This window comes from Brassica napus, chromosome A3 (genome assembly GCF_020379485.1).
Source record: "Brassica napus cultivar Da-Ae chromosome A3, Da-Ae, whole genome shotgun sequence".
NCBI classification, from domain to species: Eukaryota; Viridiplantae; Streptophyta; class Magnoliopsida; order Brassicales; family Brassicaceae; genus Brassica; species Brassica napus.
In genome coordinates this window covers 19,669,551-19,696,369 of record NC_063436.1, presented here as the reverse complement: position 1 = coordinate 19,696,369, position 26,819 = coordinate 19,669,551, and the positions used below count along the sequence as shown (strand labels likewise).

General features: G+C 33.4%; 4 protein-coding genes across 8 annotated transcripts; 2 read left to right on the top strand and 2 right to left on the bottom strand.

Moving 5' to 3' along the window:
• Positions 1-867: 867 nt before the first annotated feature.
• On the top strand, positions 868-2,536 carry LOC106451211 (FCS-Like Zinc finger 8-like). Its single transcript, XM_022716587.2, has 3 exons — positions 868-1,327; positions 1,415-2,145; positions 2,246-2,536. Exons 2-3 carry the CDS (start codon positions 1,421-1,423, stop codon positions 2,313-2,315), a joined length of 795 nt encoding a protein of 264 aa, XP_022572308.1. The 5' UTR covers positions 868-1,327; positions 1,415-1,420; the 3' UTR covers positions 2,316-2,536.
• A 12,594-nt stretch (positions 2,537-15,130) lies between these two features.
• On the top strand, positions 15,131-15,747 carry LOC111214660. The gene has a single exon (XM_022717671.2). The coding sequence runs from the start codon at positions 15,172-15,174 to the stop codon at positions 15,625-15,627; it is 456 nt and encodes a 151-aa protein (XP_022573392.1). The 5' UTR covers positions 15,131-15,171; the 3' UTR covers positions 15,628-15,747.
• Positions 15,748-19,562: 3,815 nt separating this feature from the next.
• On the bottom strand, positions 19,563-21,780 carry LOC111214443. Its single transcript, XM_048777018.1, has 10 exons — positions 21,757-21,780; positions 21,074-21,136; positions 20,919-21,032; positions 20,798-20,851; positions 20,661-20,708; positions 20,348-20,401; positions 20,185-20,238; positions 20,049-20,099; positions 19,762-19,920; positions 19,563-19,667 (listed from the first exon to the last, which is right to left on the bottom strand). The coding sequence occupies exons 1-10, from the start codon at positions 21,778-21,780 to the stop codon at positions 19,563-19,565; spliced, it is 726 nt and encodes a 241-aa protein (XP_048632975.1).
• Positions 21,781-22,678: 898 nt separating this feature from the next.
• On the bottom strand, positions 22,679-25,331 carry LOC111214190. 5 transcript variants are annotated; one of them, XM_022716584.2, is made up of 4 exons: positions 25,043-25,331; positions 24,897-24,951; positions 24,064-24,581; positions 22,679-23,994 (listed from the first exon to the last, which is right to left on the bottom strand). In XM_022716584.2, exons 2-4 carry the CDS (start codon positions 24,926-24,928, stop codon positions 22,871-22,873), a joined length of 1,674 nt encoding a protein of 557 aa, XP_022572305.1. In that variant the 5' UTR covers positions 24,929-24,951; positions 25,043-25,331; the 3' UTR covers positions 22,679-22,870. The 5 variants fall into 5 exon arrangements, with proteins under 5 accessions (XP_022572305.1, XP_048632519.1, XP_022572306.1 ...); XM_048776562.1 differs by having other exon boundaries at positions 25,072-25,247; XM_022716585.2 differs by having other exon boundaries at positions 24,064-24,563; positions 25,043-25,232.
• Positions 25,332-26,819: the final 1,488 nt, after the last annotated feature.

Sequence of the window (26,819 nt, the reverse complement as noted above, 5' to 3'; positions counted from 1 at the left end):
TCTCCGGTTGAGAAAACTACGTGCGTGTTTCTATGAGTTAGCTACTCCCTTTTCTGTCTATTTAGGTTAATGAAACAAATATTTTGTATCAATAAAAAAACTACCTCAAAACAATGTAATATGGCGGTGAAAATGAAAATAAGAGAGTTCATTTCTGTTTCTGATAAATGCCGGCTTGAATTTCCTTGTTTTCTTTCCACCCTTTACTATGTAGGATTACCACATCATACGTATACAATCACCTAATCACGATTAATTAAGTACATTACCTCTATAATAATTCATCTATAAACTCAAGCTACAAAAACAAAAAAGAACCTAATGGTATGTAGTTGGATCAGGATCTATGCGAAGGGGACTACACCTTTCTTGATCATGTTCACCTCCAAAAATAGTCAGCGTTGGCCCGCTTTTGAAACTCCACGACTGGATTAAGGGTTAAACTAGTACAATATAGCGAAATCCTAATCAAAGTTAATACTTGTATTTTCATATCTGTTTTTCTTATATCATCCCTTGGAACGTATATTCCATCGATGGATTAGTCGTAACTCCTACGAAGTATGGAACACGACAATTCCAACTTCTTTTTATAATTTCTTAAAGTTCACTTTTACAAATTTAAAAACAGAAAAGAATATGGAAAGAAAACTAAAAGAAAATATCCAAAAGAAATAAAAAAAGACAAAAGGGTCAGTAGAAAATGACGTGAGTGGTTCCTTACCACACCTAAATGAAAATATCATAAATTTATAAGAGATTAAAAGACAATATAATTATTTAAAAAAAACATAATGAAACGAATTTGGCAAGTTCCACTGCTGAAGTTAAAGCTCTGAGTGGTTTTCGAGTCTTTGTGTTCTCCACCCACTGATTCCATTGTACCTCTCTCTATATACTTATAATATACTATACAGAGAGTTATAGATATTATTATACAGATATATGCATAGAGAGTGTTGATAAAAAAAAAGTGCATAGAGAGTAAGTGGGTCTTTACTACTACTACTCTATTTCTGCTATACAACTTCATGGCGATTTTTGAGGATATGGGAGAGAATCAGTGGGGCTGTTTTGTTCTCTCAGGTCCATTGAAACTATAACCCACTAAGCAAAAGAAAACAAAAACAAACGGATCAATTTTTCTTTTTTATTTTCCTGTTTTTGTTTCTTTCTTCCTCCTTCACTCTCAAGCATAACGTTTTGTGTTTCATTGACGAACAAAGTGCAAGAAAGTCGCGAGTAAAAAAAAAAATCTTAAAATTTTTCTTCTCCGCTTCAAATAAAGCTTTTGTCTTTTCAAAGATTATGAAACTTTCTTGATCAGGTTAGTTTTAATGTATTTTCTCTTGTTACTTCTCAGTTACGGAAACTATGAAGACAGTTTAGTTATAAAGTTTTGACTTTTTTTCAGTGAATTATGCTGAAGAAGAGATCGAGAAGCATGCAAACATTAATGGCGAATACGAACCAGAAACAGAGTAAAACGACGCCGTTCCCACGGCTATTCACAGCTTTCACCAGCTTCAAAAGCTTCACCGAAAACGACGCCGTAGCCAGCCCAACCTCTATCCTCGACACCAAACCTTTCTCTGTTTTGAAAAACCCTTTCGGACCCGACAGCCCGAAAACCCACGAACCCGAGATCCGGCTCAAGCTCGAACCCAAAAGAATCGGACTCGCCCTTGTCGATACTCTCATCAAAGAAGAACCCGGACTCTCCCGACCAAGATCCAGCTCCATTCTATTCGGGTCACAGATCCGGATCCGGGTCCCGGACTATCCACGATCCTCGGCGGATTTCGGGACCAAAACAAAAAACTCTCCTACCTCCCCTCCGCCGGAAGAGACGAAGATATCGGTCCCCGGGTCGGGTCTCGGGTCGGCCCGAATCTTCACGGGATATTTCTCGACCAGCGATATGGAACTATCGGAGGACTACACGTGCGTGACGTGTCATGGGCCTAACCCGAGAACGATCCATATATTCGACAACTGCATCGTTGAGAGCAAACCCGGCGTCGTTTTCTTCCGGAGGTCCGACCCGGTTCACGAATCGTATCATTTACCACCCGACAGCTTTCTCAGTACCTGCTGTAACTGTAAGAAGAATCTTGGCCCTCGTGATGACATTTTCATATATAGGTAAATGAATCATATATAGCATATGAATTTAAAACTATACGATATTTCTGTAACTGAAAATTTGAATAGCTTATTAACAATTTATGATGTTGATTTGCAGGGGAGACAGAGCTTTCTGTAGCAGCGAATGCAGGTCTCTGGAGATGATGTCGGAGGAAAATGACTTTTAGAAAAATAAGCTTTTTTGAGATTATAAAATGTTATGATAATGACTAAAATAAATAAGTGTAGTATTAAGATGAAAATGTTAGATAATAAATTTTGCTTAGTTGCTTTTTTGCTCGAGGCAGAGTTGGTATCTATGTGTATTATGTGTCTACATGCATAATCATTTACTTAATCTTTTACTTTACTTTTAAATCCTTTATCAAAAAAAATATTTTACTTTTTACTTTAAATCTGTAATATTAGTAGACGGCAATTCGATTTGCGATGTTATCACAGAAATGTAAAAACATAGTTTCAGAAAAAAAGAAGAAGACAGAAATGTGAATATATCTCCTTTAAAAGTAAAATCCATTTTCATGCTTTAAACCCGATATAGTTGTTTTTGGGCGCAACACCAACAACTGATAGATAACACTGTAGTTGTGGCAAATAGATAGATTAAAAAAATACTATTATTACAGTTTGGAACTGATCTAATGCTGGGTACGTAGAACTGTTCATTAAACTAAAATGGCCAAATATTAAACGGTTTGGTTTAACCAGCATAAAATCGATCAAATCAAATGGCTACGTACGTGGTTCGCTAACAAGTTTGGTAGCACATCAGTTTTGTTTTGGGTTAGTGTATCACTCTCACGTATAGATTATTTTGTATTGTGTATGTTACTTAACACATTCTTGGGTACTTTAGAGAGGTTTATGGCATGTTGATGATTGCTTAATGTTTGTTGTTGAGTGGAGTCATGAAAGTTATTTATCTTTTTTGCGTCCAAAAAAAAAAAATTCTTGTTTTTCTTTTCTAAAGATTGCAACCGTTCCTGTTTGGGTGACTTAAAAATTAATATCCTAATTTTTTCTATCCAAGATCAAGAATATGTCGGATTACTTCTGGTTTGGCTATATGCCCACAAACAAACCATGGCTAGATCCAACCCTCTTAGGAGAAGCTAAGATTATGGTTGAGAATGATTTAGACAAATCACTCCCTCAAAATATCATTTTGGTTGATAAAAAGGGTTCTACAACCATCAACCATGATCATGTGGCGTATTCTTGGATCCCTAGAAAATGTGGTAATTGTGGCCCTTTGGGACACAAAGAATCAGGTTGTCTATAAAAATCTGCTCAAACGGATATTTTTGTACCAATCGTAGAAGACGAGGTCTTAGATTGTACATGCTCCAATTGTAATCCATGCCGCCTTTGCTAAATCTGTCTCAGTTGATGCTCCTCTCACAGCTCAGAAGACACTGCAATTGATGAGGTTGCCTCTCCACTTGTTTCAGCTTTTTCAAAGCCTTCTTCTATAACTGCTATCTTCTCCACTACAAGTAATGTTGTTATACTAGACTCAAGCCATATTCCAATTACTAAAGAAGTCACAACTTCTGTCAATGTTCAATGTGTTACAGCATTAATTATACCCGAAGAGGCTGTACTTTCTTCAACCACTAATGAGATTAACCATCTCAGTGTTGAAAATTCGTCCATGAGTGTGGCGGAAGCAAAAGAGACACTGCCATACCTTGTTTTCTTAACCCATCCGCCTCAACTGGGAAACTTTTTTTTGGGTGGGTGAAGATGTAGATGGGATTGAAAGTGGAAAAACTCTTGCTGACATTGAAGTTTTTTCCAGTTTTGACTTAGCTGTGCTACAATAGTCCAAATGGCTCGTGAAGAAAGATCAATAAAACCAACTCAAAAAGTCCAGGAAATGAAGTGGACTATGGTAAATGGTCGACGCAGATCAAAGAGGCCGCGGTAGACGTGGAACTATATATCAACTAGGAATCTCTTAAGAATTCTCACTAGCTCTTTTATTGATTTCTTGATTAAGTTCAATAGCTACGATTAGCTTCATTGTAAGCTAATTTTATTGCTTCTACTGTTTTACTGAACTGCATGACCTCAAATTAATAGTTTGTAATTCCAATAGCTGAAAAAAAATTACTTAACACATTACACAGATACAAAAAAGCACTTGGGTAATTAAGACTCCGTCACTCATAGAAATGGACCCAATAAGTCTCATAAAATCCAACTTGATAGGTCGGTCTAGGGGTAATGGGTTATGGGTGGCGTCTCATTGGTTAAGTCCATGATCTGAGGGGCAACAGACATGATCAAATATCAATCCTAATCAAGCATCGTTAATTTTAAGTGTAAATTTGCACATTATATTTGACTGGACAGCATATTTTATATCAGTAAAATTAAAAATATTTTGAGGGTTTACGCACAAACATACATGCAAAGAAAACCCACGTGCATTGTACACGCGAATTATATTTTTTTGGCTATTACTTGACATGTGACTCAATTTATCTTCACAAAAAGGAACAAACTAAAACTACTTTAATCAACGAAAATGATATATGGTCTAACTGGTGACCATTACAGGTATTGAAACCCAAACTAAAGCCCAAATTTATGATCCATTAAAGACTTTTGTAATCCATGTAACTAGGGTTTCTAGATTCATATATATGTTATTATGTGCTTTGATGAATGTAACTTTGGCTGCGTTGAATGCAGCCTCTCCTTTCATATTTATGAATCATTTACAATCTTATTTATCTTGATGACAATCATAAAGCTTCTTACTTTCTTTAGTTTCATTGCACAATAAAGCTTTAATAAGCTATTTCAATATCTCTATTTCTATCTTTCAATAAAGCTCTTATGAGCTCAATCTTTCTAGTTTCATAAACTTATACATAGTATCAGAGCCAGGTTAACGCAGCCAAAGATAGAGGAGAGGCTGCATTCAACGCAGCCAAAGTTACATTCATCAAAGCACATAACAACATATATATGAATCTAAAAACCCTAGTTACATGGATTACAAAAGCCTCTAATGGATCATAAACTTGGGCTTTAGTTTGGGCTTCAATAACAGGAACATTAAGAATGAGCAAGAAAAAAATGCAGAAGAATAATATTAGAGGAATGAAAAAAGAAAATGATTTCTTATCAATTTTAGTGAGGAACAACATTTTTTTTATATTTCTTTAAAATAAAAAGAATGAGAAGGAATACAAAGGGAAAAATATTCCTTGTAAATGGTAAAAAAATAGGAATTGTAAGGAATGCATTATTCTTTTTCATTTTTCGGTCACTTTGATTAGTAAGACTTCTCTAATACTCGCTAATTTTGGTACAATCAAAGCTTCATTAGTTCATTGTATTACTCAAATCACAGCATGCATGCCTGAACAGTTTGATGTTGACCATTTTTGGTGGGTCAAATTTGATGTTGACCATTTTTGGGGGGTTAAATTTGATGTTGACCATTTACACGCAACTATTAAACCTAAGGCCATCTCTAATGGTACACAAAAAAATTACTCTATATTTTACACTAAAATAAAGTAACTTTATTGTAGAGTTAAATTTGCTCCAATTGTTCATTATATAATAAATTTACTCTATATTTCACTCTATTATAGGGTAATTATATTATAGAGTAATTCTATTATAGAGTGAACCATTGGAGCAAATTCAACTCAATAATAGAGTTATTCTATTTTAGAGTGAAATATAGATGAAATTTTTGTGTTCCATTGGAGATACCCTAAATAAACATACCTCGTGGAGGAGGAGAATTAGACTAGCAGGCGATGTTCATCTTTTCGTGTATTTTTCCAACTTATTGTACTAGAAAACACTGATTTGAAATTTAATCTGCCTTGCATGTGGTGATGGAAAACAGTCAAAACATGTATATGACAGGGGAGAGACAGCATTGTGCATTCCTTATTTACCTTTTATTTATATGGATTTGGACATGTTCTGTGGCAGCTTGTTGGTGATAACAAAGTTAACGATTCAGTCTTTTGTCGTAAAAGGAAAAAAAGTTAACGATTCAGGATTATATAGGTGCATGGCATTCTTTAAATGTTATTGTTGTTGGGTGTTGAAAATGACTAAACAGGTTGTTTGCTTACGAAAATTTCGTTGTCGTATTGACTGATTATCCGAAGCGAAAGATACACTAAGAAATTATTATTATAGACCTTTTGTAAAATTTGGGGATACGCAGGTATATACTATCTAGTAAAGCAGTCACAGTACTATTTGAAAAAAAAATATAACCAAATTTCATCACCGCAGCTATTTTTTTATTCGGACTAAACATTGAATAATTATGTAACAAAAAGAAAATAGTATATAACTTTACCGTTTTTATAAAGATATCCCACAATTTTATTATTATCATTTTAGGACACACATGAATGAGACATGTGATGGGCAGGAAAAGCATTTCCACTTTGCTACATAGGCAGAAGTGTTGAACCAAACAATCATTTTGGACATATGAAACCTGTTCTTCTATCTACAAATCAAACTTTCTACGTATACCAAGTTTGTTGTTATATCTCACGCACATGATATCCGAAATATGAATATATATAATTCCCCTAGCAGCTCTTTGGTGATCCTCTATTATTGTTTTATTTATTTGGGTTATTTAGCAGACAGCCCCACATTCAGATAGGTATGGCCCTTACACTACAATATCGTTCGTCTCATATGCACATGGCAACTATTGCCGAATGCACATCCACAAGATCCATGTCGTTTATGAAATGTTTGTGATTCATGGTATATTTCACTTTTATGTCACAATATTTCGTATCTAATCCATTTCAACATATATTTATCATCCGACTTTCCCCTCTAATCAAATTCCAATCTTGTATATTCGATCACCTAACTCTATGCACATAATCTATTCACAATGAAAATTAAATACATTAGCTCGACTATGTGATTTAAATGTTGATAACGTTTGCACTGGCTTGATTTCATTTCTGAAAAATAATTTGGCGTGTAACATCCTTATACTACGAGCTGATTTTGATTTTTGTATGTTAATGTAACTAATAGTATGACTTTACTATATCATCATTTCCTATAACGACCAAAGTCATAATCGATCATTTGCAAAATTTTCATTACGTAAATTATCAATAATTAAGTTTGAGATTATTTGGGGAGAATTAATATGTACAAAAATACAACTTGGCCAATGCAGGCTATCAACTATATTAAATGTAGTGGATCAGAATCATTATATGACTCACGTTGAGTGGTTGATTAAATACGTCAAGTTTGAATTAGGTTTAATTAGTCAACTGAACACTAATGATGTTCCTAATTATGGACTGATTAAAAGTTGGGGCCATTTTGGAATACAGAAAATTGTATGGCAGATACTCCCGATCCAAATTTAATTATGTTGCCACTACAACCAATCCCATTATAGATTGCTTTGATTATATATCCAACTCTTTTCATCATGAAATTGTTATATACGTTTCTGACTAGCATAAAAGCTGAATAAAGCCACACTTTTATTGAACTTCAATTCTCCTTAATCTATAGCTGCCGCTTATATTAAAACTCAATACTAATTGATATGATACCATGGTGTTCAGAGTACTCTCAACAAGGATAGGGTATTTCAGCGTTTCTAAATAAAATGACTAAAACAACAATTTGGTACTGCTTACATATTTTCTTCAAAACCCTTGTATAATATCTTTTTTAATGACGCCGTAGAAATATCTACGACAGAGGCTTAATTACAACACTTCTAAGAGTGAGTATCATTTTCTTTGAAAAAAATATATGATTTTTCCTATTCCTACCTAAGTAGTACGTACAACACGTTTATAGTTTCTTTAAAAAAAACTAGAAGCTAACAACCGAACTTTTTCTTTTTATTAATATGTGAATATCCAAAAAATATATGGAAGAACTCAAACTAATCTTCAAGAGAAAGTGTAATCACGGATGGATCTTCTTTCTAGATATTTAAATGAAGCTCAAAGCATGATTTTATTTCTACTTGACTATATACGTTTAATGTCTTGAAGTTGTTTCAAATCTGGATCGCTTAGTTTCCCAAACTCCGTATACATTAGAAACCAATGCGTGGTTTAACAATGAAACAATGAATGCGTGTGAAGTAAAACTCCTATAGGCCGATATGATTATGTAAATTGGAATACAATTAGTGACTTGATTCTTGAAAATAACTCGAGACCAAACCCACACGAGCAAGGCTATAAATATGTAAAATATGTTCATCCTCATAATCAGGGTGCACATTTTTTCTTTTAGTGATGTAAGAAAACATCATTGTCAAAAAGCAATGAAAAACGGGAAAGTCTAAGCATGAATCAAACAATGATTACATGGTGCAAAATCTAATCAATTAGTAAAATTTATAATGTAAGTTTGTAGAAGCAAAGAAAATCTTATCACGGATTTTGACTTATAAAACACATTTGATCTGTTTACAAAAAAAAAATCATTTTTTCTAGACTGTTTCCTTGTATTTAAATTTGATGTTGGAAATTGTAATTAATGCATTTTACTTTAAAATTAAAATAGAATTTAAAATGTAAAAATATGAGTGGTTGAATATATAATGGGAAAATAAAAATAAAAGTAATAAATAGATAAATTTAATTTGAACAAAGGAGAATAATTTATAACAAAACAAAGCATTTATGGAACTAAAATTTAGAAAAGCAGTCAGTGGAGAAAAGGTTGTCAGCACTGTTACAAGACACTATTGGAAGTAACGCTCATGCTCATGTTTGGGTAGCTCTGCTTGTTGCATCATATTCACAAATTTGCTTTATTTTTTAAGAATAAAAACTGCCCAAGTTGAAAATATATTACTTTTAAGAACATCTATACTATACTAAAAGCTCTATATACTCCACTCTAAAGCTGTCCACGTCATTTATTATATTCAACCAATCAGAGAGTATTGTTTGGTCACGTCACCATCAAACTTCTCAAAAAGCTTCGAACCTATTTCCATTGATCTTCTCATCTTTTTTTCTCTTGCAAAAACGTTTCTTGAAAGGACTGTCTTCTTATCTCTCAAACCTTCCTCTATCACTCATAATTATATATTGATTCAACTTATAAAGTCACTAATAATAGATTGATTTGTCTGTTTGAGTCGATTTCATCATCTCTCCTTCAGTTCTAAATACAATTTTTCAGTTTAAAATTCACATTGATTCGGGAACACTCAACCGACGAATACTATAGTTCATCAACCGCAGGCCATGTTCGAAAACGCTGCAACTCGGCCGAGTACACGGCCTTGCAACGCTCGGCGGTACAGAACCGCCGCGATTTCATCAAAATCGGACAAAAAATCGGATTCATCAAAAAAGTCCAGGCTTTTGAATTTTAAACGCTTGGAATTTGATGTTACGTCGCAAATCTACAGTTTTTATGCAAAAATTGATAAGAAAACTGCAAGAAAATGATGTTTTATGTTAAAAAAGTTCGAGGCGGCCATGAAAATTTCGCAGTAGAAGTGAAAACCCTAAAAGGAAGAAGACGAATTAATTACAAATTTGCCATTAATGAAAAAAAAAATTCTAAAACAAAAAAGAAGGACCTGCGTTTTGAACCCATGACATCCTCCGTCATAAAACCGTCTTTTGCCACCGGACCACGTTGTCTTTACAAATAATCGTAGAAAATTATTTAATAGGTTATAGTTTTACGTAAATTAAAAAAAGAAAAAGATAACAAATGAATTGAAAAAATAAAAAGTGGAACCATACATACAAAATAAATATTATGGCCAAAACACAAAAAAAAAAAGATGAACCCAAATTTTTTTTTTGAAACTAAGATGAACCAAAAGTTAAAAACAGAAACATTTAAAATTGGTTCAAATAAAGAATTTAGGCGACAATTAATGACAGCAACAAAATAATAAAACTACAATAAATATACTCCAAAAGTTAACACCAACAATTAACACAAAAATCATATAATCACATATTAATCATTGTTGTATCAATCATTCCCAAAAAATAATTACATACTATAACAACAAAGTAACGTTAATATACAAGTGAAACATTAAACAACGACATGTATCCACAAAAATCTGAATTATAAAACACATAAAACAATCAGTCGAAAAAGAGAGCTTGACAAATATTCTTATGTGATACATGAGAAATCAATATGCTAAGAAACAATTAACCGGCTGGTTAGAAGCGTTAATCCAACAATATAAAAAAAAATGAAATCCTACTATCAATTACATTACATTAAAAAAAACTATCAATTACAACACATTTAAAAATGAGAAATCAAAAAACTACTACACTTTTATAGTAGGAGCAAAATTCTACAAACAATAAGTTGTATCCGGTGGTTTAGAAGAATATGAACTTCAAAAATATAAATATCATATTTAAATACAATACATAACTGTACATGGACATTAACTTTAGAAGAAAATAAAATGTTACATTTATTGATTTCAAAAATGTATTTTCTCATATACATAAATATGTTATAGTATTCTTGCAACCAGAAACATATATTATTCAAATAAAAATAATACTCTTTGTTAAAATATATATTTCCTCTTTATAAATAAGTGTATGTTCTTTATTCACCAAAAGAAAAAAATTTAAAACGAAAAGGATAAACGAATATCTGACACATGAGAGAAAATGATTACAAATAATAATACATTGCAAACCAATATTACAACAAAGACACACACAAAATCTAATTTAATTTACCACCTACTACATATTTTAAAACCCATCGAAAATAGTGAATAAAAATTAGTATTCACCTGCAAAAGAGGGTGTGACTTCTTTTTGTTTCCATTAGTTAGCGCTAAATTTATATATAAATACACTTAAATCAAACATTAGTTACATGAAAATGGCTATATGTTACATATCAAATTTCTTTTTGTATTCGCTCCTCTATGACATAAAAGATAAGCTGATTTCAACACCATCTTCAGTGTGTTCATAAAATATAGACATATCATAAGACCAAAGCTAAGTGGTGCATATACCAAATTTTTTAAAATTTCTAAATTTATAGAAAACAAAAACGTAAAAAAAATAATAGAAAACTGCTAAAGATACTATCAAACATTAAAGTTAAATTTAATACAAAGTAAAAATATTCACATATTAATAATAATTATGAATAATATATTTAAAATTTATAATCCGCGCGTAGCGCGGACAGAGGATCTAGTGTAATATAAATATACCTGTTCTTATAAAGCCCACTTGACATGGAACCTAAATAATTATTCAACATTCTCTTTTGTTATGAAAATGCTTAATCAATCCCACAGTACAAGTGTAGCTTATTAGATTTTTAGGTTTAAGGTTAAGAATTACTGCTATATGTGATGTGTGTATAATGTACCTTATAATAAGAATAATGCATAAATGACGTGGCGAATTTAGAGAATTATATGGCTGAAAGGAAAGATAAGTCGCAGGCGAAGTCAAGCAACTGTCGAGAAAAGACATGACAAATAGGGTATCTGAAATTAACGAACCTACAATGCATTGCATGCAATTTCTCTTCTTCTTCTTTTCCTTTTTTATCTACTTCAGCAAAACTATAACTCCCCACATATTTTATGCCTCGAGGGTATCGAACTGAATTATTCTGCTTTAAAAAAAAAAGAATTAGTTTCCTTATCTCATATAACACAAAGACAAAATATTTAACTGCATACCATCTTCTGTATTTTTAAATAATCACACAGTATAATTTAAGATTGGAAATTTCATTTAACATTCTTGTTCAAAAAAAAGATCTAACATCAAAACAATTATAAAGTAGGCTCCCACGTTTTTAGGCCTTATATAATAGCTCGGGAAAGTGGGAGAAAATAGGCAGATTAAGTTTATCTAACTTTTCTTTGATATAGGAATTATACTAGCTAGTACATAGATTTTAGCATATGTATCTGTGTGGCTATAGAATACTAGGCCTTAATTAATGTTCATTCGGTCGGGGACGAGTGTGTTTGGCTCCTCAACTCGACTCATCTTTTACGGTTTTAGAGATTTATCTAGTATAAAGCTTTTTTTTTTTTTTTTCCCAACTGAGTTTATTAAAATTAAGGGACAAGCCCAACCAAGAAACATTACAATAAAAGCCCACGCATCCGGCCCAACTAGTATAAACAAAAAAAAACGGGCCTAAACTTTAAACCCCACGCGGCCCAAACTTATGGAAACCCTAGTTTTCCAAGCATGCCACCGTAACCGGCGCCGCAAGCCACCAGAACGAGACCGGCCGATCTTCCCCGCTTGAGAACCTTCCTCGGAGAGCATCCATCGATCTAACCTATCGAGATCTCGTCCAAAACCCAAGCCAAACGGATAACCACACACCAAAGCGGATCTATGAAATCACTCGAGCAAATAACCGCCTACAATCAATCCATCACCTCCGACTTCCATGCAGCGGTTTCAGATGATAGATCAAGAGACAGAGAGACTTTGAAGCGCCGACTCATAGATCGAGAAGAAAGGGAATAAAAAACTGAACCAAAGAAAACGAAACCGAAGAAGGCGATACTAGAGGAGCTACCACCCACCGGGAACACAAGCCGACGACAGCGGTACTGACAAAGCCACCGCCTCCCGGTAGCAAAAGCCGACGCGGCAGAGCTGTGGAAGCCTCTACCTCTCGGTAACAAAACCGGCGGCGGCGGAGCTGTCAAAGCCTCCACCTCCCGGAACCGGAAAACCACCGAAAAACAAATCCCACACAGCTAAATCGAGACGAAAGAAAGCTTAAACGAAAACCAAAAAACAAGAACAAACCGGACCGACGGTGGCTGTGGAAGCCCACTCCGCCGGTCGGCGAGGCTTTTTTCTTTTACTCTCTTTCGCTTTCTCTCTCTTAACAAAAGATATCTTTTTAACTATGACTATATCTAGTATAAAGCTTACTCTTGTAAGATTTCAAAATAAATGTAACAATTTCTTTTTCTTTCAATAGAAATGAGCCAGCTCATGATGAATACTATCTTGAATAATAAATGATGAAACAAACTCTATATTTGCCTCTATAATGGCATTTTAAAACAAAACTACTCCATCCCACTTGTATTTTTTCATTTAAAATATAAATTGCTATTTTTACTCTATATTTGTAGATCCATATTTTAAAGAAATATATTGAATGAAATCACATCTCCATTATAAAAAAATATTTTAAAGTAAAAATAGAAAAATATATTGGAAATGGTTTATGTTCAATATATATATATTAGAAATGGTTTAATGCATCAATGATATTGTTTTCATGTATTGTGTTCTTTTTATCATATACATATATAGATAAATATAAGTTTGCATATATTTGTGTGGATATAACAACTTTAGGGGAGATATTAGAGAAATGTGGTATAATTTGGTAGGTGATGGATGGACCCTCCTAAACCAAACCACCTTTGTCTCTATTTTCACCTTCACATGTCCCTTAGAACATGGAGCAGATTATGGTGACTCCTTTGTACCCTCCCTCTTATTTCCCTTTTAATTATTTATAGCTTTCCTTATATTTATATATTTATGGTAATGACTACTTTAACTTTTAACCAATAATATTACTCCTTCGAAATAATTAATATGCAATGACAAATGTAAAATTATAAAATATTTTACTTAAAAAACATAGAGGCTAAAGCATGAACTTGAAGTATTTAGACTTATAATTGAGTGTATATGTATATGCTAATCAAATTTGTAATACTAATATGTTCATAGTTTATGATTTGAAATTTTCAAAGTAGTAACTTGTCAATTCTGAAGGACTTGATTATAATAGACTTAAAAAGACCTCGTTCTTGCACTAACTATATGATAAAAAAAAATTGCATCATTAAACAAAACATATTATGTGGTTCTGTTTTTATGCATATTAGAATGAATATAATATTTTACATCAACAGAACTATGATCAGAAAGTAAATTTCTCTAATTTATTTGTGTACTTAATAACTATCAAACTTGAAATTATCATGAATTTAATTACTAATTATTCGTGACTTTGAAAAAGATATTATTTGAATTTTTTGTTCAAACTTGAAAGTATCAAACATATGTTTGCTTACACATAAGTTCTGAAACCTCTAACGATGAAAAAAAAATTATTTTTTTTATATTGCTTAAATTTTTATTATTGTTTTGTTATATAAATTATGAGAAAAATATAAATAAAATTCGCCAACTGATAATTGTACTAGTTTCACAAATTGTTCTACATATAATATGGTAGAGATCTTATGTAAATTTGTTTTTGATAATTTATAAAATGATATCCTTTTGTGAATCAAAATTCTCAATTTTAAATATAAAATATTATTAATTATTTATTCGACCACGAATATAATAGTTTTCTACATCACAAAAATAAATATTAAACAAAAATCCTAACATCTATATAGATGTTACAATATAGCAAAATGAATATGCTACATTATAATTATATGATGTTTGTAATGTAGTTTTTAGTCGAATAATCTGCCAAAGCACAGAATGGAAGTTACAAAAAGAAAGTTCTTCCAAGAAACAAATTTTATTTTCCTGGTCTCCTGACACTCCACAGTCCACAACACCAATCTATATTTTTACTAGAGAAAACAAAATGGTGGTCGGCTGCTTTTGAACTTTTGAACTTTATTATTTTAAAAGAACGCCCACAGATTTCTTTGCTTGCCAAATAGTTTTTTCTCTATTACAATACTATAATGTCAAAACATGGCTACGTAACTGGTTACTGAATCCACGATTAATGTCTCTGACAACAACGGTGACTGATTAGAAATCTACAAAGAAATTCAATGATTTAGACTAAATTACGTGATTTAGACTAAAATACGTGCATTAAGTAAATACAAATCCAATGTAACCGTAAGACTGCTTTTACTACATTTTCCCAATAATATACATCGCTAGGGTGTAATAAAATAGTATAAATATTATTAATGGTTGGTTGAAAGTGTTGAGAGCCGGCCACAGAATGCAACAAAGTAATACTATAAAGCAATTAGCCTTGGTGCTTTCAGTAGACACAAACCATTCTCCATCAACCCCAAAAACAATTGTGTTGCTTGCTTCTTATATTGAAGTTTTTTTTTTATTTCTTTTCATGGAGATAGAATCTGTGAGATGCGAGTGTTGCGGATTGATGGAAGACTGCACACAAGCCTACATTAGTGAAGTCAAATCTAACTTCGACAACAAATGGCTCTGTGGTCTCTGCTCAGAGGCCGTGAGAGAGGAAGTGAGTCGCCGGAAGATGAATACCATTGATGAAGCTGTTAGGGCTCACATGTCCTTTTGTGGGAAGTTTAAAGATAATCCGGCGGTTCTTGTAGCCGAAGGTATGAGGCAGATGCTAAGGAGGAGATCCGGCGACTTGACTTCCTCTGCTTCCAAGAAAGTTGGCAGATCTAACTCCACCAAGCTGTACTAATTAATTATCTTTTTTGTTTTGTTTTGTTAATTGATTAATGTAAAATATTTGATGCTTTTTGTTATTGTTTAATGTCATAACCGATGGTCGATGAGGCTTATAACTAATCAATTGATTATATTCAGACCTGTCAAATCATTTAGTCTCTATATAAACATTTATTCTTCTCTTTAACTATTAACAATTTGGTTAAGAGATCCGTGCATGAGGCAAGTGGCAACCGTAACTAATGCTAATAGTAATGCGTAATCTTGAATTCATCGCAAAAGCCTTTTTATTTCTTCTCTTCAACTACTGAATTGAGCTCAACATGTTCATGATGAGAATGCGAAAGTTCTTTTTCAGTTACCAAAATCATCTCCAGTCCACATCTATATTTTTCTTCTAAAATAAAAAAATTATATTAGAGCATGATTATTGAGAGGTTCTTAGGGTAGGGTTTTTAGCTGAATATAAAAACCAATTTTTAGTTTTTTTAACTTTTAATCGAAAAAGCTAAAATCCGGCTCTTATATTCATGCTCTTATCCTCTAGTGTATGTGTGTTTATATAATAGGCAAATGCTGATTTTGAGGAAAAAATATTAAAAATGTTATGTAACCTCTATATTTAAAGAAAAGTACTATTCATCTATGTTTTTCTTCAAAAATAAAACCTCTATTATAAATGCATACTTTTGAAATAAAACTGACATCTATAATAGAATTCAGCATCTAACAAGTTTTGAGCCTTAGAGGTTCATTCATCGGTTCAGGTTGGAAAGGAAACCATGTTAGTTCTTTTGCAAATGTTACTTAAGTTTTTCCTGTTGCCGATAACCAAAAGCTAATGACTTCGAATACTCGTAACCTTTGGTCAGCCATACGCCGGTCGCCTGGTTGAATTTATACTCATTTGTAAGTTCTTGGAGCCGTGATCTCTCGATCCACAGAAGCTATCAGATTCAGTATCTTTAAAAAGTGATATTTACACAGTTACACACATACAAAGTCTTTCTCAAATAGACAAAAAGACTTCGAAATAAACTGAAGTTTAATTCTGCTTCGTTAACAATCAACTTTTTAAACCACTGGATCTTTGTACTCTACGTACCAGCATCTCTTGCTGTCTACATCAAATACATTGCGTACGCAGAGACGGCCATAAATCCAAGCAAAGCAAGTGAGAGCTTGCGGCCTCCAATTTCACAAGAAAACATTTTTAATCCTTTTGTGTTTATTTTTAATGTGCTTGTTTTCTTCAACCATATATTGATGATATTAGAGAAAATATTAAAACCATAATGAATATGAAAGATTGGATGAAGCAAATTTTTCCTGGTTGACTAAATAACTGATTCTCTATTTTTTTGTAAGCAATCTCTAATCCCTGGTCGGTGTTCATTTTTCTAACTGATGATGAACTACATGAAATGATAATGAAGTAAATGATCATATTTTAAGGGGAAAATTGGAAAAATGAGACACTTTGAACTTTTATTTGTCACAATAGGACTTTTGATATTTTAGGCAATTCTGGACATATTTTACCCTTCTTTTATGGGAAAAATAGTAAACTGAATTTTAAAAATGTTAAAAAATATGAAAATTATTGGAAACATAAGTATGAAAATATATATGTTTAAAAGTTTTTTTTTTAAAATTGGAATCATATTTTATTTTATTTTCTAGCTACAGTTAGAATACTCATTCTGGTCATCTACTTAGTCTAGAAATCGGATACTAAGTTTTATACATAGATATATCTTGGGTATACAACGTAAACAAACATTTCTTGTATATTCTAACAAATCTATAATTTGTTACGTTATAATCAAGAAAGATGTCTTTAGTCTACCTACAACTTGATAACAACATATAGCCACAACTCAACGATATACCTTGGCTAGATTACGTGCTATAACATGTTCTGCCTTTTATGTTATATGACGCCTATAGGAAGAATATGTTTCTCATCTACTCTATTGTGTTCTGCGTAGGTAGTATACATATTCTAGGTAAATCCGTAAGATATGGAAACTTCCATATTCAGTTAAAGATATTTCCTAAATCTAAACTAAATTTACCCTAAATTTCGCAAATAATATTTTCTCCCACGTTTTTCTCTCAAAGAACTTGCAGTGACTAAGACATGCTTCAATGAGATCAAAAGAGATAAAAGCAGCTAAAACCAAAAGTATTTGAAGTTGAAAGAGTTGTCTTTTCGCCATCTACTTTCCAAGTTGATAAAGGAGCTAAAACTAAGAGTATTTGAAGTACTCAAATTCTAAGTGTATTATTTTTTTGTGTGTTTTCTGTCTTGGTATCCTCTAAGTGAAAGAGTACATTAAGTTTGAACCCTCTTAATGACAATATCGAATATAATGTTATTTAGGGATTTGTTTAGGGTTTACGGTTTGTTTATAGTTTGTTTAAGGTTTAGGAATTTGTTTAGGGTTTCTTTAGGGTTTGTTAATGGTTTATTGCATACGACTATGGGTTTGGGGGTTTGTTTAGGGTGTAGTGATTCTGACCAAAAACTACAAAGAGTACTTAAATATTCTTTTGCAAAAACTAACAACATACTTAAACATTCTCGAGTCTGTTACAAAAACATTCTTGATCTGTCTCCCTTGATAGAGACTGAGACGTTTGTAGCTCATACTGTGATTCTGAATATTCATGAGAGACAGTACCACCTGGGGCTTCTTACTTTAACTCTGACTAGTCTGTGAGAGCCTCACCAATTGTGAAGACCAATAATGGCTGAGACAGCATCTAGATAAAGATGTACACAGTAATTGAGACTCAAAGTCACATTAGTGGAGGCTCTTGTTCCTTCTTCTTCCTGTCTCACAATCCATTAGTAAAGCTTCTCCTGTAAAACAAGAAGAAGAAGTCAAATTCATTGGAAAAATTTAAATGTCAAAATCACATGCAAATGTGACGAAAACAAGAACGCTGAAACATTCTGAAACGCAGCCACCAAAGGGGAAACTGTGGGATACATGATTCGAGTTGTTCATATACCACTAAACATAACTACATTACACAGTTTAGATATCAAAGGACACAATTTCGTATCAATGACTGCGTAGCTTCAAAGATCAGAACATAAGACCCTAATGAATAAAGTCGCTCCTATTTCTATCTAATTTTTCAAATAACTTAGCCTGAGTAACAACAAAAATAAGCACTTTGAGATCAAAAGGCCGGAACTTTGAAACAGTAAGACTGCTTAGATTATATGCAAAGAACATTGAATATAATGCCTAACATCTTCTATGATTAATTACTTGGAAAAACAGATTTTTCCAAAGAAACACAAGAACCAAGATTAAATAAAATACCTCAACATCTTCTATGATTCATTACCTCTAAACTTCTTATTGATAACCAATAAAGAGAAACATAGAAGAAGAAACAGAGAAGAAGATAGAGAGAATAGAGACGACGAACACTTAATCGTGTGAAGAAGAAGAAGAACTCAAAATCGCCATTGAAGAGGAAGAAGGAGATCGGCGGAGAAGAAGATAGGTTAACCCGATGTCTTTACCTTTTTTTTTTATCGTGTATTTTATATATCTTTTTCCTTACGTTTTTACCTTTTTAAATATTAAATCAATTATTATTAATTCATATTAATTGGTTAAATTTAAGGGTATAATAGTATTAACAGAAATCTAAATCCTATTTTCCTAAATAATCTTCTGAAAATCTTATTGAGACAAACCTAAGTTGAGAATGTCATATTTTTCCAATTTTCCCTATTTTAAGAATCTCTTGAGAAAATATGATTATGTTTCAGAGACTTGCGATTAAAGGTCATATTTTAAAATGTCTTAGAAATTATAAGAAAAAGTCGATGCAGTTCCGAGTTCCACTGAGTTTTATAGAAAACCCTAGCCACTGCTTACTTCTCTCTGCGTGACTTTCCTTATTTTTTTCCTTCCCGAGTTAACCAACTTCTTGAAGCCACGCCTTACGTTTTCTGTACATGACTCTAAGGAAACTTGTACCTTTCTTTAGATGTAGTTTCGCTATGGTCATAACTCGGTTTACCTACAAAAGCAAGACAATGCGTGGTCTCAATGGTTTATATAATGTCGAAAGAGAAGCATACAAATGAATAAAGAGAGTAGAAACATATATTAACCTGAAGATAGTAATATGAAACGTCGAATTCTTGAATGAGATCAGGTGTCAAAACCCGCATAGCCGTATATAACACCTCAATGGACTTGTCACTTAAATAATGAAGCTTTCGTTCGAGATAAGTGGTTAAACTTGCGTCTTTGATGCTTGGAATCCATTTCTGTGAAATCAAGGGGGAGAATTCTCAGATGTCAGTGTCAAGTAAATGAAAAACAAGCATCTACAAAAAATAAGGACGTCTATTTTATGGGAATACGAAAACTTTCAAGGTGAGTAGTGAATCACAACCTTTTCGAGAGCTAGGCTAAGATGTTGTTGCCACAGAGTCATTAGATATGTCTGCAACCATCCAAAAAGGGATTTATTTAGAAAATTAATCACTAGGATTGTGTAATACTCCTATTGTGCCATCTTTAAGAATTACCTGTGTTTTATTCAGGTTAAGACCAAGCTTAGACAAGAACCACTTCCCATAGATCTGAACACAATTAGAAACAGAAAAAGTAAGCAAGCTTTTGATTATCTACATAAAGTTCCCGGGACACCATCTCCTACGAATGAATAAAAAGATAGAAACATATATTTACCTCAAGATAAGAATATGAGACGTCGAATCCTTTAATGAGAGCAGGTGTCAAAACCTGCTTAGACGTATATAGCACCTCAATGGACTTTACAGTTAAATAATGAATTTTTGGTTCGAGATAAGTGGTTAACGCTACACTTTTGTCTTTGATGCTTGGAATCCATTTCTGTGAAATCAAGGGGGGTAATTCTCAGATATCAGTGTCAAGTAAATGAATAATAGTTTTCTTTGCTTAAAATGTAAATGAATATTAGTTTGAACAAGAATCTATAAAAAGCACAAAGGACTTCTCTCTTAAGGGAATATATGAAAACCTTTTGAAGAGTTGGGCTAAGATGTTGCCATAGAGTCATTAAATATGCCTGCAAACAATGCAAAAAGGGATTTATTTAGAAAATTAATCACTAGAAAATTGTGCAATATCATTATTTGTGCCTTCTTTTAGAATTACCTGAGTTTTATTCAGGTTAAGACCAAGCTTAGACAAGAACCAGTTCCCATCGATCTGAACACAAGAAAAAAGAAGTAAGCTTTCGATTATCTACATAAATTCCGGGGACACATTCTCTTACATTTTCAAGCTTATTTTGTTTTGCAACTTTCTTATCTGCGAATTTAGGCAGAGTTTCCACTTCTAGGCTTCTCTTGAGCTGCATTTCCACATTTCGTCTCAGTTCAAATATCAGCTGATGCAGAAATTGTACACAACTTAAACAACAAAACCAACCTGTTGCTGAATTTCGTAAACCTTTTCTTCTGATTCACTGGCGTGTATCATCAGATTCTCAGCCTAATTTAAGCAGTAACATAAAAAAAAAAACAAATAAGTTCCATCGACATTTTTTTGACAAATAAATTAATAAAGAAAAATTACAAAAGCTCACTTGGTAAAAATCTATTGCTCTGTAGGATTCTTCCGGAGAAATACCATTACTGTCATTGAAGAAGAACAAAAATGGAAAAATAACAAGCACATCAAGAGAAATAAAAATAAAAACGATGCGGCTGAGAAATTGTAAAAGTTGAAATACAAAGTTAGAAGTGATTTCCAGAAACATAGTGGAAGTTAAAATGTCTCTTCTTTGCAAAATATAAAAAAAATCTTAAACAAAAAGAAATCAATTATTCTAAATTTCAACCAAAAAAGGCAACATAACTTCATATGAAATCTAATGAACTGTGCCCATTTATCCAGTTTCCTAAGCAATGCAACAGGGGAAAAAAGTATAAGAACAATTTATATATTCAGCTAACCGTTGGAATTTATCTCAAAGTACGCTAGAAAATTGTATCGTTTACCCAAGAAAACAGTAACAAAAAGAGACTGAATTTATAACAGTAATTGTTCTTTAAAGAAGAAGCTAGTGGATGATAATTGAGAAAGTTACAAGCAAAAATGGACAGCGATACGAGAAGAAGCTGTGCAAACGCCATTGTTTTTTTCTTTTTGAGAAAGAACGCCATTAGTTTTTCTCTGCCTCCTCAACCTTCTCTCTGCTGCATGCGTAATTATAAAGAAGAAGTCTCTTCGACTACTCAAGGCTATGCGGTATCTATACAGTTTACTTCCTCTTGGGTATTTTTTTGGGTAAAGCAATTCCGTCTTCAATGTTTTGAATCTTTCGATATAGTCCTGAAAGACTCCTTTAACTATCTCCAATGTACATCTACTACAATATACTACACCTTTTTCCGAAAATAAATTTTTTTAAAATTTTCACATTTATTAAAAATATAATAAATATTTACAATTTTTTTTAAATACACTTTCTAATAACTATACAACAATATAATTTAATCAGTTCAAATATTCACAATTAATGTTTCTCAAAAGTATATAAAAATACCATATAAATATAAAAAATCTATTTTGTAGAACAAAAATAAACTCTGAAAAATCTTACTTTCGGAAACGAAAGGAGTAACATTTTACAACAAAAAATATCCATCAATTTTTACTCTAAAATAAAGGGAATCTAAATAAAGTATATTATTTTTAATGTATTATTTTACTTTTTATTTTATAAAATTTGTAAAAGAAAAAACATTTCTCATCTATTATTGTATTCTTCAAATCAGGAGTTTGCGTCTTTGCGATGATTATATTATTTGATTTTTAATATATTGTTATTAACATTTACAATATGCAAGTAGAGGTAGTAGCTAAAGGATCAGCATATTTGTTTTGCTTTATCGTTTTCTATGAGGAAAGATTGTTGAATTAGACAAATACCTTCCCAACAAATTATAATTAATGGGTAAGTAGTGTCCAAGTCGTGGGTTATTTGTGTTCTTTCTTTCTTTCTTTGAAACAGTAATAACCAATTCAGAATTACAGGGAAAAATGTGAACTTCTCTTTCTTTGGAAGAGTACTGAACTACTACAGCATAAGCATTCCAAAAAGAGAAAACTCCAAGCCTTCATGAGTCTGCAACACAGAGAGGATCTCTGCTTTTATGCTTAATACATCAACTTAATACATCAAGACTGACTAAAAGGTAAAATAGTCAAAGAGATACAGGATTAGAGGAAGAAGCCTCTGAGGGGAGTGAACTTAGAGAGGATCTCTTCTTCACGCTTAAGAGCATTCTCCTTCTTACACTCCCACTCTGGCTTCTTCGAGTTAGCTGCTTGAACGTCCTGCACCACTTTAGGAATAGAGTTCGCCACCATTTTCTTTCCATAGCTCAGGTCAACCTTCTCTTTCTCCTTGCTCCCAATGCACCTCTTCAACTCAGTCCTCCTAGCTTGAAGCTGAGCGATCTGGTCATCCATCCGGCGTATACCCTCAGAGTTCTCGTCCACTTCCGTCTGTATACTCCCTAGTTTGTGCCTCAGGTCGCTGTACTCGTATTTAAGCGACGCTACTTTAGCTTTGTTAAGTTCCAGCGCAGAGAAGAACCTGTCTGCTTCTTCGATCACCATTTTGTTCTCCTGAAACACTTCGCTGAACGTTGGCATCTCTTGCATGAGCTTCAACCTCACCATCTCTTCAGCGGAGAGGTTCGGATCTTTCCTCAGTTTAGCCGCTAACGCTGCTATCTCTGCAGCGTCCTTGGATGTGAACAGCGTAGGGAAGTCTTTCTCGAGAAGAGAGGAGATCTTCATACGAGCTTCAGCCCATTCGTACTCTCTCATTGGAGAGCTTGCGCTGACGAGAACTGAAGCATCTTGTGGACCTTGGTGGAGAAGGATATCAAGAGAGTTCAGGTAGCTGTCGAACTCTACCGGATCAACATCTATAGGCTCGTGGGAGACAGCGAGGACGCCGTTCATCGGAGAGACGTAGATGTGAGGGATGGAAACATCTTCTTCTTCTTCTTCCTTAAGGTTAACTCTGCGTTTCTTTCTCCTGCCGCTAGTGTTTGGTCCAGTGGTAAGCTCACCTTCCTCCTCCTCGTTGAGGTGGTTTAAGTACACAGCACCACCTCTCTGCTGGTTCGTAGCTCTCTTAGTAGATTTCCATCCAGTGGTAGGAGTTGTTGTGACTCCTCCTTTCTTCTTCTTGTTGCTACTGCTACCACCTCTTTGAGCTGCTTTAGCGTTAGATTCAAGAGGCATTGGATTCCTTTTCCTCTGGCTGTATCTGGAGTTTCCTTCTGTCTTTACTTCCTTTGGTGTCTCCTCAAAGAGAGACGCAGCATCAACTACAAAAGAAAAAGGAACAATCATTGCTCAAACCAAAACTATTAGTCATTCAAATATCTTTATCTTACCTTTGTTAGCAGGCTGGAAGAGAGCAGGGACCTTCCAGCTAAACGACGCGAAGAAGGCGTCAGCATCCATGCCGGGGAAGTTAGACTGGAAGTAACGGAGAAGAGTTTGTTTGCTTGCAAAAGATTTGGGGACATTCTTTTGCTGAAGCCTCTGAGGGAGAATGAGAAACCTGTCGTGATGGTAGCCGGTGGCTGTCACTCTCTTCCCGACTCTCCAAGTCCAAACGTCACCGAAACTCGGCCAGTCAACAGGGGCGTACGGCAGGCCTTGGCCTGTTGAAGCGGGTGGGATAGCTGGGAGTTGGTTGAGATCGGTTTCGCCGTGAGTGAAGGAGCTCTTGTCAACACTTCTCTTCCCATTCTCCTTGGGCTCTGGCTCTTCAATGGTCTGTTCTCTGTTGAAACCGTTTTCCCATAAGTTGTCGTTTTCTCGGTATGTTGAGAGTGGGACAGGTTCAGTGTCTCGGTAAGTACTGATTGGGACTGGTTCGGTATCAAACCTGACATGCAAATTAGCACTAAAAAGCTGAAGAGAAGTGTGATAGAACTAAAAAAAGAAAAACATGAATCAAAACAAACAAAAACTACATTTACATCTCAAAACCAAAAATCATTTTCCTTTTAAAAAGACTAACATTGTTCTTCTCTAAATGACTCACATTAACAATCCAAATCTAGGAGAAGGGAAGTGGTCTCATTTTTTCCGACATAACACAAAAGTATTTTTACTTGTTGCAAGGAAACACAGCAAATATTTATTTTTTTTTGAAAAAGGGCATAACAGAGCAAATATTCCCACATACAAGAACGAGATTTACAGAGTGATGATTTACCCAGGAGGAGTATGACTGATCCCTTGTTGCATGTCGACCGGAGAATAGAACGGAGCTGACATGCACAAGATAGACAGAAAAATGTTAAAATACATAAACGAAAATCAACCAAACGAGGGTAACATGAAATGTGTAATTCTATATGCCTTTATGTGATCAGAGAATCAGAACGAACGGTTTCAGAGGCAGATCTTAAAGGCTTTTCAATCTCTTTTCTCTGTTTTCTCTTTGATTCATTTTTTAACCCTACTACTACGACTACTCTCTGGCTGGAGAGATGTCGTGAGTCTTGAAGCTGATGTGGAACGAATCGAAGGAGGATAATTGACCATTATGTCCTTTGATGTGGCACTGTTCTGTTTTGGGGGGAGTAAAAATAAATAAAAAACGTATTCTATGCTTTTCATGTAATCTAATGGCATCGGAGTAATCGCACCCAGTTTTTGGTTAAGTTTCAAGTTTTTGTTTACCGATTTACTTCTTTTACTGTCTCACGCGAATCAGTCTTTCCCTTTCAACCATTTCTAGAGTCAAGACAGAAGCTCAATTATTTTATTTTTGTCACAAAGGTAACAAAAATAACTTTAAGGGTTTATTGGCGAGATAACCATATTTGAAAGACAAATTAAAGAACTAACATTGATTTTGACATAATTTAATGTCAGACTTTTTGGTCTCAATCAACCCGGTTCTATCCCTTCACGTAACAAGTTGCCAGTTTCATTTCCAATTATAAGAGACGTGGTTTCTTTAGGGACACTTAATTATACAAAACATATATGACAGCTGTATTCAATACACGATGGAAAAGGAAATATTCTATTTCATTTCACGAACATAGTAAAGTACTATAAACACAATTAGAATCACAACCAACCTCCAGCCCCAGCCAATCTCTAATCCTGAAATACTAGACCTTAAACCAACCCACTTCGAAACCATAAAAATACTAACCCCTAGACCCAAATTCATAAACCCAAACCCAATGTAAAATACCTTTAATAAATTAAAATACAAAATAGTATATAATTAACTATTCTATTTCATCACGCCAATGTAGTATAGTACTAAAACTACCAGAATCATAACCAACCTTCAACACTGAAATACTAAACCCTAAAGTAACCCACCTCAAATCCATAAATACTAAACCCAAAACCCGAATTCATAAACCCAAACCAAATGTAAAATATCTTTAATAAAAATACGAAAATATAATAAATTTAACTGTTCTATTTCATCTCACCAACATAGTATAGTACTATAACCACCAGAATCACAACCAACCTCCAACACTGAAATACTAAACCTTAAACCAATCCACCTCAAAGCCATAAATACTAAACCCTAAATCTGAATTCTTAAACCCAAACCCAAATGTAAAATATCTTTACTAAATTAAAATGCGAAAATAGTATAAATTTAATTGTTCTATTTCATTTCACCAACATAGTATAGTACTATAACCACAATCAGAATCACAACCAACCTCCAACCTCAACCAACCTCCGACCCTGAAATACTAGATCATGAACAAACCCACCTCGAAGCCCTAAATACTAAACCCTAAACCCGAATTCATAAACTCAAACTCAAATGTAAAATAACTTAAATAAATCAAAATACAAAATAGTATATAATTAATTGTTCTATTTCATCTAACCAACGTAATATAGTACTAAAATCACAATCAGAATCACAACCAACTTCAAACCCTGAAATACTAGACTGTAAACCAACTGAGCAAATCAAATGGAGGTGGCGATGTGAATCAAAGCGGTGTCGGAGACCATTCAACTTCTCTGAAAATTACGGAGAGAAACAAAAAGAAAAGATGTGAAGAGATTAAAGCCACAAATTACTTTTTAAAGATAATAATTAACATTTTTATTTTTTTTTGCGTTCAGGCTGTACCGGTTGGAA